Raw genomic sequence first — 20,253 nt, 5'->3', positions numbered from 1 at the left:
TAAGGTGCTCTAGTGTCATAATACATTTCTTTTTTTATATTTAACTAAAATAAAACAGACAGTGGAAGTGTTTATGGTCTCTTGTCTTCAAAATGATTTCTTGTACAGCATTTTGAAAAGTACAAACCTCAGTTTATATTACAAGTGGTAAAGCACATTATTACGACTAGCATTACTTAAGACATATTTGCTTGTTAGCTTGAGTGGAAAATTATTAGGAAAGGTTATTAGGGTAAGTAGACTAAAACCCATTAGGTTACTTATTTTTAAATTTTCAGCTAATGACTAACATTAATATTGCAAGAGAATCTTTTTCTAACAATTTTCTCTGTCAAACTTGCTGGTGGCAGCATCATGCTTTTTGACTGTCTTTCAATTCGGACCCTCAGAGAAGTTGGTCAGTCTTGATTGGATAATTAACAGAGTTAAATACAGGTGTCTTGTGTCAAATGTATGTGTTCCTATTCTATTTCTGATCTACCCCACTTGTTTCCCATTACCTTATTGAATAATTATTTCACTTTAAGGTCTTTTAACATAACATTTGACAATGTGAATACTGAAAAACTATTAAAGGACTTTCCATTCATAAGTATGGAGTTTATTACAATGCAATGATTTTGTTATGAGTCCGACACCACAGAAACTCTAACGAGGCTTCAGGACAAAATAATCTACATCATGCTCTAAATTTGTATAGTCACTTTGAGTCTTTATTCATTTCGTTATGTCTCTGATGTACAGTAGTGTTATTAGAGAATAAGATGACGAAAAGGCACAAATTCACAATAAAAGAAAAAAAATAGGAGACAAGGTAACAGGAGTGAGAGAGAAAAAGAGAGACAGAGAGATTTAAAAACAGTTCAGGATTATGGAATCATTTGGTTTCTTCATACTCCAATTAAAAATCAAGGAATCTAAAAAGAGATATACGTATTAGATTGTCTCTGTTAAAATATGTTCTCTCATAACTTTTGTGTCTTTGAGCTCTTAAAATCTTATCTCGGCATCTGTTTGGAAACCACATTCCTTGTTAGGGTATTTCTGTGCTTCCGTTGAAGGCCAGGCAGGATAATCATCTTTCATGACTAACAACGGGAGCACAACAATCCGACATGCACTGGGGATCCACTTCCACGATTTTGCCATGATGTGGATCAATGCACTGACCCAAGCTACAGTAACGTTTACCATTTCAATGAGAGAAGAGAGTGTAATCCAGAGACTGACAACAGAGGTACTACAACATTCAGAACAAAAATATATATTTATGCTGTCCTGCCAGTGAGAAGACGTCCCCTCTGAGGGACAGTGAACGGGGTGCTTGCTGCACTTCAAATGTTTTCCTCTGAATACAAATAGCAAAGCTCAGCTCCTAGCTGCTGCTAAATTTTTATTTTCCCTAAATAAATACATTTCATATTGTTCTAAACAATGTCTTACCTGCACTAAATTTTAGCTACTATAACTCTACATTTTCACACTCAAATGTTTCTGTAGGAGTCTGTGAGGTTTTTGAATAATGGATCAGGAGTGTTTGAGAGGGTGTTGTGCACACTTGGCAGGACAGTCTCATCTATATATATATGTGTTCTTCTACATTAATTTATTTACTATTTACAAAGTCAGTACACACAGTACATCCACAAATCTCCGTGACCCAGTTGACAAACCCAAACAGAGAGGGATGATGGACACAGACGTGGAGGGGTGGGACATCCATGTTCTCTTCAGAGGAGGTAAAAGACAGTGAGAAGCAATTTGGCTATTGAGGGCCAAAAGTGCAACAAGTCGATGCATAAAAGAGATGTTAAACAAACACATGTACATGTGTTAAATTAGGAAATAATTACTTAAGTTGTTCATTCATCATGTTAAAAAGAATCTTGAATATGTCAGTATTTAATCCCATGTTGAGTGTTATCAAGAATTTATTTGCCTTGCCTGTCAAGGTAAGTGAGTGGGGCTAACTGCCCTGCAGATGGCAATTACAGATGATTGGTCTGTAATTGAGCTGTGTGACTTGTGAGTACATCATTTATTCAACATATAACTGTTGATTTTCACTAGTTTTCATTAGTTTTTAAAATACATTTGTTTAATAAATAATTATATAAATAGAAAACAAGATAACATATTTATAAATGTTGAATAAATGCTTATTGACATTTTATTTAAAGTCTCACTGATATAAATAATCATCAATTTATTAGTTCATTGAATTGTGTCACTTTTGACCCTTGGTAGGTCTATTGAATTACAGCGCTGTGGAAAAAAAAGGAAAGACTTCTAACATAATGAAAAAAGATTCTAAAAAGTATAGATAATAATAGTTGCTCTCTCTAATGATTTTATATGATATTGGTTGTTAAATTATTTAAATGATCAGTACAGTTTCAGGGTTTACTGTGAAACAACAAAACTAAAAAACAACTGAATTTGTCTAGACTTAATAAACTGACCTAAAACCTAATTTAGGATTAAAATTAAGTCAGTGATGACGTGATGATGACATGTCCTTATTCCAAACAAGCGTTCCCGTAAGCACAATTTCTACAACAGAGGGATCAGTAAGACTTTGTAAAATGTCAAATTAAACCTGCTTTTTTTAAAAACAAACTATGACATCATGTGATCTATGTCTAATAAAGGCCAATGGGAGTAAAGGCCCTTCCACTAAACCTTTTGTTTATTATTGCAAGAAAATATATATATAAACTCCACACATGTGTCCAGAATTAAGCCTTTGAAATTGTTGGACATAAAGTTCCAAAAATAAATATAATTTTGTATATTATTGTCTCCAAATTTTGTGGCAGTTTTTGTAGCGATCCAAATATAATCAATCAATGTAATTGATTGCCTCCTTTATGTGATCTCTTGCACACTCTCCTGTTAAAGTACATGGAATAGTAAAGTGTATGAAACCAGCGTTATCTGGTTATCTATAACATAATAGATATCTCTTGTTATCTATAACATAAGAAGAAGAACAATAAGATAGGACAAAGGAGACGATAAAAACAGAGAGCAATGATGTCGAGTGAGCCGTTCCTCACTTCTTCACCCAGTCATTCATCAGGTCTCTGCAAACTGTCACACCACTAATCGTTACTCATTCAGTCCTAAGCACAATACCAGAGAAAATAAGTAAGAACAATGAAATAAATAACAAGATAACACTCTATAGAAAGACTAAACACTTAAATTCTGTTAAGCTCCTGACATTCAGCTCAGGCTCTGCTTTCCTAAGACTGACCTCACAACAGAAACAAACTAAGGACTAAAACAGATTTGTGATGATAAAAAAGGAGACCCAACATGTCATGATAGTTATTGCTTTTGCTGGATAAGACCATTTATCCACTGGAAATGACACATCAAGAAAAAAAAAAGTCTGTCAGAAAAGGAAAAACGGCAGTCCTCAAATCATTTATGGCTGTTTTCATTTACCGTATCAACTGTAATTAACATTTTATGTGCATCTTTTTAGACTATTTCTACCTAAATATTCACAGAGTTAGACATAATCTTCACATTACTGCATGTTCGTCCAGAGCTTGAAATAATGTGTTTGAAGAAAAACCTGGCTGGACACTTTGATGACCTATCAACACACACCGGCACACAACAGAAGCGTGCACACACACACACACACACACACACCAACTCACAAAGCAGCAGAAAAATTGACAAACGCCTTGAAGCCGGAAGGCAGGTACTGGGGATAAAACCTTACTGGCTGATTATAAGTACACAGCAGACTGCATTACACTATACTGATGTGCCACTGTGATATTTTGTCTAAAATATGTCCTTAGTTGCAGAGATGAATGACAGTGTTCTCACTGTTCTCTGTAGTTTAGAACAAAATTGAGAGAAAAAGATCGGAGTAACTCACAATCTTAATAATGATGCTACTGGAGGCCTTCAAAAGTTTAAGCTAGGTGGAAACAGCAAATGAGTAAAAACAACTAAACAAAATAAGACAAGTAGGACTCAAGGAAGGACAGACGATGTAGAGGAGATCAGCTGAAAACTGGGAGTGTACTGGGTCCAGGTCCGAGAAGACCAAAATCTACTGCGGAAAGTAGGATTTGGACCGTCCAGTCAGACATATCAGTTGAGACAAAAGGAGGAGTGAATCCGCTGGTTTCAGGTCCAATCTGGTGGGAAAGGGAGACATGAGTGAGAGAGAGAAACAAAAAACAAAAGCAAAGTTTGAGCCATGAAGAAAAGAAGTTGACGTGTAGATACGCTGACGGACATACTGTATCTACACATCTGTTTCCATTGCAACTCTGCTTACCTGATGAGCGGCAGCATTTATGTCCAACAAAGTCTCAGTCCTCTAGAGCCACCATTCCTTTCACAGGATCCTTGACTCTCATCTGACAAGAATATACAACAACATGCTTGTTAGAGATACACTGAGAAATCATTGAATGAAGGGTTTTGGATGATAGATGACAGACTAATCTAAAAAGATAACAGGAAGGACTGAAAAGATAACAGGAAGGCTCTTTGGCTCTCAGGGTTTCTTAGAAACTTAATTTTAATAAGGTTAAGATCTTTTTTAAAATGTGCTTTAAATCTAAGAAGTTGTAATATTTAAATTAGAGTAGAATGATATTTTTAATACTGTCACTTATTGTCTCTAGAGAGAAATATGAATTTACAAAAATTGCCATTAGCATATTGGAACTTAAAAAACTGATAATCAGAACTTGGCCCCAAATTCTCAGGTCATCCTGCATCTCAAATGTCAGTCCAGTGAGTTATAGGTAGATAATTTAGCAGCCGTTAATTTAGATTCTGGGTTATTGGAAACAAGTTTTATATAAGTGTAAGAGATTTGGCAGTATGTGGTATTACTGTTGGCTTACTTCATCTAGCTCCCTACGAGTCTCCTCCTCCATGCGACGAATATCGTCCATGTTCAGTTCAATCCACTTATCAATCCAGCAAAACAGTTGGCGGTGGAAATTTGTGAACAAGCGCTTCTCTTGCTGTAAGACAACAACGAAAAAAAATCAAATACCTTATTGTGGCCCAAGGATAATAGATGCTTATTTCCTTATGAATATCCATTCATAAGGAAATAAGCATCTATTATAATTATAATTAGGACTATCATAATTATTTATGCTTTATTACCACACTTCAAGCTGCTGCACTGCCAACTATTCTTAGCACATTAAACAAAAATAAGATCTGGAAATTCAGTAAGAAATGCATATTATTCCCTGACTCGACCACTGTCTTGTACAAAAGTTGAAAAGCATAACAATGCAAGAAAAAAACAACAGTCAACAAACCTTTTGGATAAAGTTCTCCACTTTATTCTGCAGACCCCACCACTTGAATTTGACAGTGACCAGTTTGTAGGCACACATGTGTGGGCAGTCTTTCTTGTTAGGAAGCTCCTTCTGCATGTAAACAAAAACACTAGCATTAGGGTTGTCATAGGCAACGGAGACCTACTGATACACATTTGGATTCAGATTTAACGTTTAAGTGTTTATAGATCTGTAGCAGAAATGAAACAAAGCCTAATATAATTACCACAGCTATTTCAGCTGTGGGGCTGATTATGGGCTGTTTATGCATTAGGGTACAAAAAGGCTTTAAAGGTTATTGTTTCAAAAGCACAAAAATATGTTCTCATATGAGTCAGAGTAACAGTTTTATTCAGCTTTTGGAAGCAATTGGTGCATTTTGTTTGTACGTGGAAGTCATGTTTTCTATGTTCCAAGACAGAAATACAACAAGGACATTCGAAGTTGAAATTATGCATTGGGAAGTTGTAAATTAACAGGTGCAGGTGGAAACTATTACAGAAGTTTGTGTCTTCTTCTTGTGTCGGATCCCCTCAGGACAAAATGTTAGCTTCGAGAACGCTCATTAGACATCATAGCTGCTGGACAACACATGCCAGTGGGAGGGAGAGTTTTTTTTTTCATTTGGCAAATTAACAGAGAAGAGGTCGCATGTGTGTTTTATGGAAGCTAACAATGAGACATGGTCCAATAAATGAAAGTATTAAGGAACAGTAAATGAAACGTAGGAGGAACTGAAAATGTATCTCTTTAGGTTAAGTTACTAATATCTTTTAGAACAAAAAGTTGAGAAAAACATGAAAGTGCCCTTCCACCTTGAAAGATTAACAAGGGCTTTGTGCAGGATTAACCATCGGCTGTTTCACAACATGTGAAAACCAAATGCTAGGAAAGCCACCACAGAGAGTAACAGCAAAAAACATTCCAAAACCCTACAATGAAACCTCTGTGAATCTATTTTTTGACACCAAAAATAATAATGTAATAACAGGAGGTAATACATAATACGAAATGTAGCATTTATTGTTAAGATGAAAATGTTGGTATTGTTTACCTTCCAGTCTGGTCCTAGAGGACCTCGTCCTGTCTTTGCTGACTTGAACTTGCAGGGATCCTCCTCTGGTTTGTAGTCCTGATACAGACCAGAACAAACAAGATATACTGTATGTGGGGCATATAACAATACAAACAACAGCAGCTGCATTCATCATTCCAGTAGTAAAAATGGGCCCACTGATTTACCTTTGGCTCCACCTGGCTTCTGTCTGCAATATCAATATAGACTACATCCACCTTTTTCCAGGTTTCTGCATCCAAACCGTGTACCTAAAACACAACCACAGGGCAAAGTCAGAAAAATTTGTCTACAAATTTAAATAACATACAGAATTTTTTATGCAATGTGTTCCTAATGTTATAGCTAAGCTCAAGAAAAAATACAATTCAATAAATGTTTACCATGTAAAATGACACAGAAATGCAAGATTTGACAAAAATCATGTCTGTGATCAACATTTTTAAATAATAAACTTCAAGGTCTTTATGATTGCACAAAATAGACCAGCACAAAATAAATAGATGTGGAGTCGGAGGAAAGTGATAAATGGCTTTCAATTTTTGTTATTAATAAAAATCTAACAATTGTGACATGCATTTGTATTTAGCCCCCTTTACACAGATGTCCAGTGCAACAATTTACCCTCTGAAGTCAACTCATACGTAAATGGAGTCTACACCGTGTTCCAAATTATTATGCAAATTGGACTTAAGTGTCATCAGAGAAAAATTGTACAGGAAATATTGTTTGGATGCATGCTACTGTCTGTAAATGGAAAAGAAGTTATTGATGTTGGTGTTGGATGGTAAACAGAGGGAGAGAAGGAGCAACAGAAGACAACAGTGAAAAAAACAACAACTCAGACATCAGTTGCAACATCACCCACATTGCTTGATTGTATATAAGCAAAAATCCCAACAATGCTAGATATTTGTTAGGTCGTTCTGGTCAGGGGAATGCAGCATCAGTGGTTGTTGTGTCTGTTACATTTATCAACCACAAACTATTGATTTCAGCTGATCATCCCGTGATTCCTTAATGAAGATGCTCAATAACCGTTAGAGGCTTTGAAAAACTGGAGGTGAGTGTGCCACATAACTCAGAGGTGGAGGAGGCACAGCATAAGTAGAGGCTACAGCCCTCAAAGTAGTTGGTTCGATTCCCCTTCTTCCTGTTCAGCTACTAAAGCATGAACCCCACTAAAACCACAAAAAAAGAAAAAAGACTTGAGGTGGAAGTTCACCATGAACACAGTTTGAGAAATGATGGAGTGATTTAGATCAAAGCTATTTCTGAGTTAGAATGGCCCAGCCATAGTTTAGACTTGAGTAGTAAATGATTTCACAATTGGTGTTCTCAGAAGTCCTCCTTTCAGTCTGACTGAGGATATGTTGCCATGCAAAGAAATGTCAAACAAAAAATACACATTGCTAAACATAATCCAGAGAGATCTGTAGCTCTTATTTCTGTGAAAATAGTTGCACACAATTCTAACTGATGTAACACCACACTTAACAGTATTTGATTTTATTAAATAACAGAAACTAAGATATTTTGAAAACCATGTATCATTTTTTCTTCCACTATACACTTTATGCACCTTGTGTGGCTCTATCATAAAAACATCCCATTTAAGCAGGCTTTTATGGTTGTAGTGCGACGAAATGTGATTTGCAGATGTGTTGACAATTTATTAAGGTTCTCTCTTTCATACCTGAATTCGTAATATTGTTCAGACATGAAAATACACTTCCATAGCTTATGATCTTATTCACTAACATTTTCCTGGCGTCCCATGTCAGGTTTGTGCCACGTCTCAATCTTGATCAGGAAGTTATCTTTCATATACTCATTCTGCAAAGAAAAACACAGACAACCCTGAGTGAAGGGAGTAAGAATCCCATGTAAAAATCTATAAAAGGTTCAGCTGACAAGGATCGGTATCTTGCTGTCGTTCACTAACACCCAGCTACACAAACACAATCACAGTGTATTTCTATCCCTGTTACAGTTTCACTAAAAAGATCACGTTTCTTTCTCAGCTTTCAGGTTAGGCGCCTTCTCGTTGTGCACCTTAGCTTAGTGTGTTGCATGTGTTGATTTCTGAATTCTTCAAAGCAAACACAAGCAAAAGAAATACTCACAGTGATGACTGCAGAGCCAGGTGGGGGGGAAAAGTGCAGCCCCAAACACAGAGAAAGACACAATTAATGACAGCAAAGAATATCTGAGAAAGCTGTTAGCATTTGCACAAGCTGGCAATCTCAAAATGATATGAGAGCAGTGTTTGAGATGCAGAGTTGGTTTGTGCCTTTAAACGTGTTTGTGTGACAGATGGCGGTCTGGCAGCTGGCAGTGTGTACGGGTGGCGGGATCTTTGCCTGAACGGCTCAAGTGATTGCACGGCTCTTCTCACAGGACATGCAGTAAATTATTCAACTACTCCTTGAAAGTGACAGAGACCCAAAGGCACAAGGAAAGAAGAGAGGAAGGGAGGAATCTCGAGCATGAAAGCACTTTTTACCTGAAGCAATTTAAAACGTTCATAAAAAATACCTTTTTGAAGACTACAAACAAAGAAATCTCCATTGTTTCCTTTAGCTGACAAAGACGTCACACCAAAAATGTGCACTGGGCATGTAAACAAAACTGCTAGCGTTAGTAATTTAGCTGGGAGATTAGATCCATTGCAGGAACTTGTTCACAACTTATTCCCAGAAGGGATTTGGAACGTCCAGGGTCTGGTCCAAAAGTAGACCATAATTAAAAAATTAGGCTCAAATCTTCAATCAAGTCTAGACGAAATTAATGTACTTACTAGAAAAAAAATGCAATCAGGATTTTGCAGAGTTCTAAAATATGTTTGTCTGTAAATAGTCGTGTGTGCCCAACCACAGTGTGTAATTATACATACCTGTACGACAATAAGGGTATGCATTCCAGGCTTTCTCATGGATGTTCAGAGCTGAAGATGGAGCCAACATTCTGACGAATGATGGCACTTTACTACAAGAGAGTAGAAAACAAACTACATGAGTTTATTTGCTGTCATTCCAGCTGCAAGACTTTTGTTGTCCTTGATATACAAAGGTGGTAGAATTTTGGACATCTAGCAAACATAAATCACCAAATCTGAGGAGGAGAAAGTGGCAAGAAGATAGACATTATTGAAAGAAGTTTAAATGTCCACAAACCATGTAGGGGACACTGAAAACATGGGGTAGAATTAGACCTAAACATGATGTGGGAAGGCATTTTTTGAGCTAGGACAACTAACCTGGTTAGAGTGATGGGAACATGGATGGAGCTAAGTACGGGTAAAGATAGAGTGAAAACCTCTTGGATTTGAAACTGAGGCAGAGGTTAATCCTTCAGCAAGATGACATGTAACCAGAACTTTAGTCAGATTATTTAGATCAGAATATATCCAGGTCTTAGAATGGCCCAGCCAAAGTCCAGACCTAGATCCAATTGAGAATCAATGGCAAAAATTGAAATGCTCTGTGGTCTCCATTTAATCTGTTTCAACCTCAGTTAATTTCCACCCAACAATGGGGAATAAAAAAAACACATTCTACATGTGAAATGTCATTCTATCACTGAATAAAATAACATCATAAATCTTTCAAATTAGTTATAGTAAGGATGATTAAAAACTCCCACTTTTATGAACTACTTTGTTCGAGTCCATCATTTAAACTCTAAATAAAATAAATTGGAATTTCAGGTATAAACTAAACAAAATGTGAAAGAGTTACAGACATGGATACTATTATATGGCATTGCTAGTACAATGGTATCAATTGCACCATCATTAATAGAAGAAAAAAAAAGAGTCGCTGCAAAAAGGTCAATCATATAAAACTGATCTACGGACAGGCAACAATCAAAGTGTTTAATGCTTGGCTTAGTTATTTATTTAAAATACTTTTGGTTTGTGTCATCAGAATTTTAATATTTCCACCAATGACACACTGAAAATATGCATTTGTATATTTCATGACACGTTTTTATTTATGTAGGTAATCTGAATAACTGAAACAATAATATTAACCATAGTATATCTAAAAACTTTGTATTAGAGTCAAATAAAGACCAAACTGCTACACTATTTGGTCCAAAGAAGCATGCTAAAGTCTTGAGTTCCTGGTGACTGAAAGATGTGGAAAAGGTCTGAGTGGCTATAAAGAAAGATAATGGACTCCAGACAGAAGATGAGAAATTCATCCTGTGTAGATGTGATATGTGGACTCTCTACAAGACACACTTTCTGGAACGCCTCTTGTGAAAATGCTTACCTCTGCAAATGGTAAATTTTGTGTGTGTACTGGCCCTTCTCTCCATCCTTCTCATAGGGTTCATTTTTTAGCACCTCTACTCCTTCGCCTCCGCCCGTCTCATTCTTACTGGCTTCAGCTACAGAGTACAGCTGGCCCACCTGGTACTGAGAAACACAGAACAATGGATTGGACTGTTAATGAAAATTGAGCAAAAGAAAAGTCTATAATCACAGGTTATATTTAAAATTAATACCTTGTTTTCGCTCTTATTTTTATTTAATGGAGCTCTGAATTACTCCATCTATTGTTGCAACTATCACAAGCTTCTTTCTCTTTCTCCTCATTTTACCTCTTCCTCCATCTTAAGGCTTTGCGTTCAAGCGATTTCAAAATAGAAAACAATGGTTTCCTTTTTTTCTTAATCAGCTCTAATCTATCATATAACCTCAATAAACCTGAGCCTTGGCACAATAACAACACAGCCAGTATGAAGTGACTCAATAAAGGCTCAATTATTCTATTGTTTTCACAAATAAGATGTTTATTTTCATTTTTCTAGCATTTCGAACAGCAAAGTTCAAACTATGTAAGCACAATCCAGTCAATGCTGGGAAAAATGAAAATGGTAATAGATTATATACTTTTAATTAGAAGGTGTGAAGTTGAAGGAATTGAAATAACGTTTCACTCATGTCTTTAATTACAGGCAATTCGAACTCAAAGGATAAAATCTGTTTTCCTTTTTCACAGAGCAATTTTATTGAATTTTCTCAAACTAAATGAAACTGGTTCATGGACATACACTGAAAGATTGAACTAATGGCAGAATGAATAAGGAGGTCAGGCTAGTTGGCAACATTTTCACCTAGTTGCAAATAACAGAAGACAACTATTTCCAAGTCACTTAGGAATGAAAGACGTTTCTCCGTGGCTCTTTCTTTTCACGTTTCTTTTCACTCATGACTCATTCTAAGAGACTTAGGCTGCTGGAGGAAAAACTGATCACTTCCTTTGCTAATCACCAATTAACATTATATGCTGTTATTTGCCCAGATGAATCTGCCCACAACTAAACTCCCTCCCTCCTGATATTGAGTTTTTACTTTTCATTAACATAGAAAGTACTCCTACATCAGTTCATCTGTTTCTTTCTGTGCAGGCTTGCTCTTTAACAAACATTGCCTTGATATGATGTAAGAAAATGTAAAAGACTTTAAAAACACATAAGATAAAAACAATCAACATACTTTGAAAACTCAAACTGACAATATCTTGAAGTAGAGGTAAATTGTCCCAATGTGATTTAGGAGAGTAACAATTTCATGTGTAAACATACAGTATGTGTAGTATGTACTTCTAGCAATAGAAAGCAACAGCCAACTATGTTAATGCTTGTAAATCAGTGTCATAAACTATTAGTCAGAGAAGGGTTGAACTCTTTCCCTTTCCGTCTTTTTTTTTAACACATAATAGAAGAAAAATATTTAATTTCTCCATATTTTTGAGGATTAAAGGTTTATGCAGGATCTACACAAAAAGTAATATTTCAACAAAAGATTACAAGAAGGTTCAGCAAGAGCCTTTTTACTAATCAAACTACTTGTGAAAGATGAAAAGGAAAAATTTACTCACAAGCAAATATAAAGGCTAAAAAACAAGGTGCACAACACCGGTTCTGTAACTATAAGTAGAGAGGAAAGTGCTTTAATCATTAGGATACTGCAGTTGTTTGGTTCTGATCCGATGTCTCTCAACTTTCCTGTTGGAAAAATCTCAGTTCAAGTATCTGTTCAGTGGTCTAATGTTTGATCTGAGACTGGCACCTTGTTCTGGCACAGGCAATGCTTGTAAAAAAAAAAAAAAGAAAGAAAACTAAGTGAGCATCTGTCCAAGGTGTTTGGAAAGACAAACAGACGAACTGTAGAGCTGCTGCAATGTAGAATACAGGCAATGAACAAATAAAATTGGAATCTGAAAGGTTGATCAGTTCTAGTTGACCTAGTTAGGAAGACTTTATACAGTTATGTATAAAGAAGATTATCACATTTAAGTTTGCAAAATGTAAACTTAAACATTCATTAGATGTTGACTGATTCAATCTTGCAAAAAATCTTGAAATGTGTGTTTGCCAAAGGTTATGTAGGTTGTTTATACTTCTTTTCTGAACCTTTGCAGGTAATAAAAATGTTTTTTGTTTTCTAATAACTGAAAAAAAGAGATCAGATTTAACTATTTAGTTTCTGGCATATTTTTATATTAGTTACTTCTGACTGATGCATTTTAATTGAGATTTTGTGTCAGACCTAACGAAATCACGAAAGTCAATATTATGAGAACCAATCAGACATTAGCGAAGCTTTTCTATCACTAATGCATCCCTCTAGTAAGCTTTACATGATAATAAAAATACTCAGCAATATAATGACAAAGACTACCAGGGATGAGCTGTAATGACAATACGAGACAGCATCAGTGGTCTCTGATTTAGAGGTTCCCATGTTGTTGACGTGATGTGGCACACTGCACAGTGTGTGTGAGCAGAGTTTTTCAGATTAAATTGGAATGTTTTGCCTGCCTAAAATGACTGTTTTTATACTGTGGATCAAGTGTTCAATGTAAAGTAGCATACAGGGGTGGGTGAGCAGGTGATGTCATGGAAGTAGTTTCAAATAACTCATCTGTGATGCAAGCCTTAATAGAGGGGGAAACTACTCATTTGAAATAATACTGGTAAGGCCCAAACAAATGGAGAGAGGGAGAGATAAAGAGAGAGAGAGAACAAATGAGAGAGAGCGAGGGGATGATAATAAGCTGTTTGTTTTAAAAAGTCCTATTTACAGGAACAGCTTTCAGGGTTCCTACACATTTTGCATGTCAACAAATCACACTTGTCCAGTCTCAAATTTCCAGAGTTATTACTGTATTTAAGCTCATGTCCTAAAAGAGGAAGTGAATCGGTCGATGGATAGACGGATGTATGGATGGATGGAGTCAGCTGACTCACACACAGATATTGAAGAGTATTAAACTACACTTACCTCTTCCACAGAGATGGGAAGAATCACTCGACTGCAAGAAGAAAAAGAAGTTATTCAAATAAGGACTCCGAAATTTTGCTTCTCCTAAACGGAAATATCATACAAGAGAGCAAAACAACAAAAAATATATATATTCATGTGGTTACATACCGAACTGCTTTAGTCAACCCAGCAACCCAGATTGACTTAGATTGCAAGTTTAGCCTTGTGAGAAACATTAAGTTAAATCCTAAAGCGTTCTTTCTCTTTAGAAAGAACGCTTTTATGACAGTTATACAAATTACAAATTTGTAATTTGTAATTAATTTATGACAGTTATTGACTGTCATAAATTGACAGTCGATCAATTTATCGACTGTCAATTAATTTATGACAAATTAATTTATGACAGTTATCGACTTAAAACTTTACCAAAACTCAGAAACTGAGGAAACAATAGCTCTATCTTGGAACCAAACTGAATAAAAGCAACACACTGATAAATGAATCCGATCACTGCTTTGCAAGAGACATTGAGAATGTCTCTTGCTCAAGCAACATAAGGGTAAAAGAAGAAGTTGAATGTTATAGGAATTTCAATATGTTTCAATTGGATTTCTGAATAGGTAATGTTCAGGCTTATGTTTCAGAGCTCATTTAGCAGAAGTCAATAAAAATGCTGTTGATTTGCTGCTTTTTTAATTTTTTTAGATTTTTACGATACGCCTGAAAGTGTCAGTAATTCTCTGTTCTGCCTTTGTTTACAAGAGCATGACGAAGGCTGCTGGCTAACAAATGATCCTAAACGTTACAGATCACCAACAAATTGATGATGTGGTTCTTAGCCAAATGTCCTCGCACAAAAATATAAATGCAAAAATCAAGTTTTATGCACAAATGATGAATGATACACCGGCAAACAAAGCACATTGTTAGGTGCAGAATTTCTCCGAGAAGGAACAGGAAGATGTATTTGCATTTGGGTTTGCTTAAGAAGCTATCATTGAGCTAAGCTATTAATTGACAGTTTACCTAATCCAGTTGCTGTTACAACACTAACATCTTCTTCAATTTTACTAAAGCTGGGATGCACCGATTTCAGTTTTCAGACTAATAAATCTGAAATGGTCAAAGTTTCAGCTGCCACTAAAACAGGTGACTTATGCAGGACAATTTTACTTTGAGAAGCATTAAAACTTCTGTCACACCATTGAATATCTGCTTTACATTTTAATACTGTGAAGATATGGGTTCTAACAGGCTAAATACTCAATCATTTCCTTTCTATGCATATTATGCTGTCAATACTGCTTTGAAATTGTGTAAGTCCTTACACACGTTGCAGCAATATTCCAATAATGACATGTTGTTGTTTTTTTCCTTTATCAGTAATTTAGTTTACCATTAAGATTTTAATAGGAAGCCATATAACAAGGGGACTTTAAATAATATACATATTTCACAGACATGACAAAACTTGGCGTTTCACATAATCCACTTTAAGGGTGCGCTAAGTTTATGGCAAAGGAGAAAACTGTTAACATGTTAAGTTTGCAAAAAAAATGTACAAATGTAAATAAAGACAGTTTAATTATGTTTGACAATGTGTAGTTGGTAGAGTAGACTGTGTCAAACAATCCATCCATCCATCCATCCATCCATCCATCCATCCATCCATCTATCCATCCATCCATCCATCCATCCATCCATCCATCCATCCATCCATCCATCCATCCATCCATCCAGTTTCTGTTTCTGAAATCAGATTCATGGACACAGTGGGGTTGGAGCTCTCTGCAGCCATTGATGGCAGAAGCTGATTACAACCTGGACAAGCTGGCAAGTCATTACATGGTCTGAACTTAGATCTTATTTTTTTTAAATTGTCTGTGAGAAGGTACACATTTTTGTTTTGGGGGCAAAATTTGTGCCTCCGGCCATGAAGGTCTGAACTACAAGGAACAAAGAGAATAAGAACTATAAATCCCACAGTGCATGGCATCAATGAATTTTTTTTTCTTTCATCTTTTGCTAGCAGTTTAGGTGGGTGTTACTGGTAAAGCGAGTTTATTGAATAAAGTATTTAAGTAGAAGGTTAAATAAACTCTTATGTGTCAACAAACTACAAGAAATAATTGCAAGTACTTTTACAAGTTTTCTGTAATTATTTCTTAATAATTAGTTTGCTGTTTAAAAACGCCAATGCTGGACTTAGTCCTTCATCTGCTGTTATTTTAATACCTAAGACTTAGTATTTATAAGCAATAACAGAGACTGAACATTTTGGCTTTATTTATTTATTTATTTTTTTACATTTATTTGTTTTTTATTGATTTTATTGTTACAGGCTTTTATGTGGTATAAAGGTGATCTGACTGAAGTTTTGCCCTGTAAATCTTTTTATGTTTTTCTAGTCAAAATTTTAACCCAAACAGAGTTAAGAAAAATGCATTCTGTTCATTGTAGATCTCAAGGGGAAATCTGAATTGCTATTACAAAAATAGACAATCAAGATAAAGTACAAAAACTCTCTAATGTAACCAAAGGAAAAAAAACAACACTGAATTAAGTTCTTCTTTGAAACAGTTTTAAGATAAATTCCTGTTCAGTTTAGAAAACGTAACTACCACACTTTGGCTGCTGAAGGGAGGGATCTTAGTCTAGAATGGTAGCCCACACATTTACATTAGACAGCAATGAAACATGGATTCATTTGTGACAGAATTTGCAACATGCATATTTCCAAATTCAGACACCTCATCTGAGCAATGTTCCTCCAATTCACAATGCTTCCACCGTTACAACACACTGCTCTGCTTCCGTTCTCTGACCTGTCTGCATCTCACACCCCTCTGTGCACGGGTACACTATACAGCTTTGTTGATTTTGTTCTGTGAATATGTGAAGTATGCCAAAATTCCCATAATCCTACACCCACCTGCCACTTAGTGTAATCTGGGTCCAACAAAGGCGCTCACTGAATAGTAGGCCATACGCTGCTGCAGTTTACAACTGTTCATTGCAAAAATATTTTATTGCTCTTTCTTAAAAGGTGCACCTCATATAGCACTTTTTGCAAAGCATCTGTTTCAAAAATCAGAAGTTAATCCTAAAATGAAAAACAGGAACTGAAGATTATTTTTTCCTGTCTTTGGAAGTCTCCTTGGTCCAAAGGTCTTGAGGGATCATGTGTCTCTCTGTGGCTTCAGGAAACAAACACCCCTTCTGCATTGCTCATCTTATATGTCCTTGTAGCTTATTTCTCTTTCTCTTTTCATTCTCTTCCCTCTTTCAGCTTCTACATAATTCGCTTTATTGCTTCACGTATTGCAAAGAGGATTATTTATTATCGTATAAGTACCAAAACCTACTGGGAAATAAGGAAATAAAAAGAGATGTAGGTCAGTGTCAGGTAAGGATCACTAGGTCACAAAGCATCTGTAAGACTTGACTCCTGGTCTCCATGATGGTTTCCTGTAGTGGATGCACAAGTCTCTTGCCTGTGTGTTGACAGTGTGTAGAAGCTTTTAGCCTTTAATCGTAACCAATTTAATTAATATCCAGGCTTAATGCAGAGGGCCTGACTCTCCCTAATCACTTCAGATCTTTGGCCATGCCACCACTCCGATCTGCGGCTTTTTGCTGACATTCATTGATTAAATACATGTGATAGAAAACCAACACAACAACTGTAGGTGATTAATCTACAATGCACGGAACAGTATTCACACTCACTGAGCTTCCTCGGATTTTCCCACAAACTTCAATGGACTTAATTTGGATTTTGTGAGGGAGCAGGAGTCAAAACATTACATGAAGTAGAATAATAATGAAATGATTGGTGTGCATTTGTAGTCAGTTGCAGAGTGACCTTTTTGCCCCTGGTAACTCGGAAGGAGCTCCAGAGATCCACAGCTCAGGTCGGGAAATCTGTTGCCAGGACAACTACTTGTGACACAGCCCAAAAATACTTGGTATTATAGAAGACTGACAAGAGGTCATTGTGAAAACAAATGACTTCTGAACTTTGCCACATAGAAAGCACATAAAATATGCGTTAGAAGCTACTCAGGTGAAGCCAAAGTCAAACTTGTTTGCCTTCATGCAAAACACTTTGTGGGGCAGAACACTATCATCCTGAACAAACCATCCCCACTGTGACACTCTGTGGTGGCAGCCTCTTGCTGCAGAAATGCAGGAAAGAGTTGTTGGAAGGATGAATGGAGCTATTTGCAGGGCAGTACTAGATGAAAAGTTGTTAGATGTCGAAGTGGAGATCTATGCAGCATGTTGACCTTAAGCATCCAGTCAGAACTACTATTGAATGGTTTAGAGAAAAGCTTATTTGTGTTAGACTGGCCCAGTCAGAGTCCAGACATAAATACAGTCAAGAATCAGTGTAAAAATTCAGACTGACCTTAACCAATAATTCAAAAAAGAATGAGCAAAGATGCCTTTATTGACTAAAAATTACATTTTAATTGTAAAACGTCTTAAATCACGTATATTTTCATTCACTTCAAAGTTATGCACAACTTTGTATTGGTGTATTGCATAAAAGCCGAATGAAAAACTTTTTGGTTGTGATTCAAAGAGCTTTAATACTTTCCAAGGCATGGTAAGCCTGTTGGAAGTAGATTTTGGTGTTTTTTTTGTAGCTTGGTGTTCAGAAAGTAGCTGTGACCTTACAAAAGTTGCAGTGGGGAAAAAAATAATGTTTTAAATACAATATTTAGAAGAAGGCCCTTTATATTAAGGTTAGCAGAGTGAGGTTTTCTTCAGTTAGCAAAAACTGAAGTTGCTGTAATGAAAACACTAAATATAATTTTGGATGTCTTCAGTATTAATATCTGAGTGTTTTAATTTCAATCCCAATAACATCCTAATTTGCCAGCATTGCATCCTTCTTGCCCTTCTGATTCTGAGCAAAGGCCTCAATCCGTTCTTCTATAAAGAACAGAAAGTCCTTGTGGGGGGTGGAGGGGCAACATTGTGTTAAAACAATGCAAAACAATGAATTTCAAATATGCTTCCTCTTAGCAGGCACAAATTAATATGCCACTGCTTCCCTTCGGCCCAGCATCTGACACAAACCTCGCCATTTGCCCTTTACGCCACCTCCTCTACACCTGCCCACCCCGCACCTTATCCTCTCCAGGCATCCAACACCTTCTTCATTCCTCCAGAGCTGAACACCGGGATGCTCCGTCGTTAGTTTCACCTTCACCAGAGCGCATCAATAACATGGCCACAGCGGCGCGGGCACGGCGCAGCGCGGCAGAGCACGGCACGGAGCGGCTTATGCCAGCCATTTCTGCCCCAGCACCAGCATCCGTCATTTTAGCAACGCTAGCAGAGAGAATTAAGAGCTAGAACTTGTGATGAAGGATGTGAAGGGCACAGGGAAGCGCCGGCTGCTGATGCAACTGCAGCCGGCGCTGTTTTATCCCTCCGTTGACTCTGCGTGACGGCAGGAATCTGATCATGGACATAAAGTCCTCTGGATGTCGACATCACTCCGGACGCGCTCTCCTAATTCCTCTCCCGGGCTGCTGGCCACAATGTCAGCTCTGCGAAACCGCACCAGCGCTCTGTCACGCAAACGCACACGCACGCACAAACTCCGCCGTGCACACGCCGTTTTACTTACTATTCCTTTATGAGCATCTTTGTGTTATTTCAGCGGTGCAGTGGACCTATATCCCAGACAGGCGTCGCTCCCAAACGGATCCAGAAACAGGGTCGGATTCCTCCCTCCGTTTATATAGTCGCCTTTATTTATCCGCTCGATTCTCTCCCACCTCTCTCCCCCCCACCCCGTCTCTATGTCATTCTACCTCCACAGTCGCTTATTTTCTTCAGATTCACTTCCTGATCGGGGCCGCCGCGCGGCGTTGCTGCTGCTCTGCTGCTGCTGCTGCTGCTGCTGCGCGTAGATCACCGAAAAAAAGGGGCGCTGCGTGAGGAAACGGACGCACACTGAAAACGACGGTTCGCCCGGAGAATGGTCTGCGGTGCACCCGCAAGGCCCACAGGTGACCAATGACACGGCTGCACAAATTTGTTTTGTTTTTTGTTTTTTTCCGGTTGGATATGAAATGAGGAATAAAAAGGAAAGAAATAAGAAACAAAGAATCAAACTTAGAAAAACGAAAGGAAGAAGGAAAGAAGAGAATAAAAAGATTTATAAATTGGAATTACTAAATTGTCTTAACTCTGAGCCATTTCTTAATAATAATTTTTTTTTAAATAGCCCACTTGTTAATAAAACGCACTTTTTATTGAGAATGACAGCATAAATGCAAGACATCAAAATAGCCTCTATCCATGCAGTGGTCACAGGAGCTTTCCTCTCACCTTTTTTACTAAGAGTGTGCAGCTCACTGCGTCATCATGGCAGCGGTGACGTAGAAGCGCGGTTCAGCGTCAAAGGATGAAACGGGGACCACCGCTGGCAGGGACCAGACGCTCTCTAAGCCCTTTTAACAAAGTCCTCGCTTGTGATGCGATTATCTCCCACCGCTGTGTGTCCTGACATCATTTCTGCTTTACAGACACCT

At 37.2% G+C, this 20,253-nt stretch overlaps 1 protein-coding gene across 1 annotated transcript; it reads right to left on the bottom strand.

The window, feature by feature from the left end:
• Window positions 1-687: 687 nt before the first annotated feature.
• LOC102226322 (phosphatidylinositol transfer protein alpha isoform) lies at window positions 688-19,663 on the bottom strand. Its single transcript, XM_005805808.2, has 12 exons — window positions 19,344-19,663; window positions 13,715-13,745; window positions 10,695-10,840; window positions 9,311-9,402; window positions 8,541-8,548; window positions 8,176-8,250; window positions 6,582-6,665; window positions 6,394-6,471; window positions 5,319-5,429; window positions 4,887-5,009; window positions 4,310-4,391; window positions 688-4,166 (listed from the first exon to the last, which is right to left on the bottom strand). The coding sequence occupies exons 1-11, from the start codon at window positions 19,358-19,360 to the stop codon at window positions 4,344-4,346; spliced, it is 813 nt and encodes a 270-aa protein (XP_005805865.1). The 5' UTR covers window positions 19,361-19,663; the 3' UTR covers window positions 688-4,166; window positions 4,310-4,343.
• Window positions 19,664-20,253: the final 590 nt, after the last annotated feature.

The sequence above is a fragment of the Xiphophorus maculatus genome, chromosome 11 (assembly GCF_002775205.1).
Source record: "Xiphophorus maculatus strain JP 163 A chromosome 11, X_maculatus-5.0-male, whole genome shotgun sequence".
NCBI lineage: Eukaryota > Metazoa > Chordata > Actinopteri > Cyprinodontiformes > Poeciliidae > Xiphophorus > Xiphophorus maculatus.
Note: the sequence above shows the minus strand (reverse complement) of the source record. Positions and strands in the feature narration are given on the sequence as shown.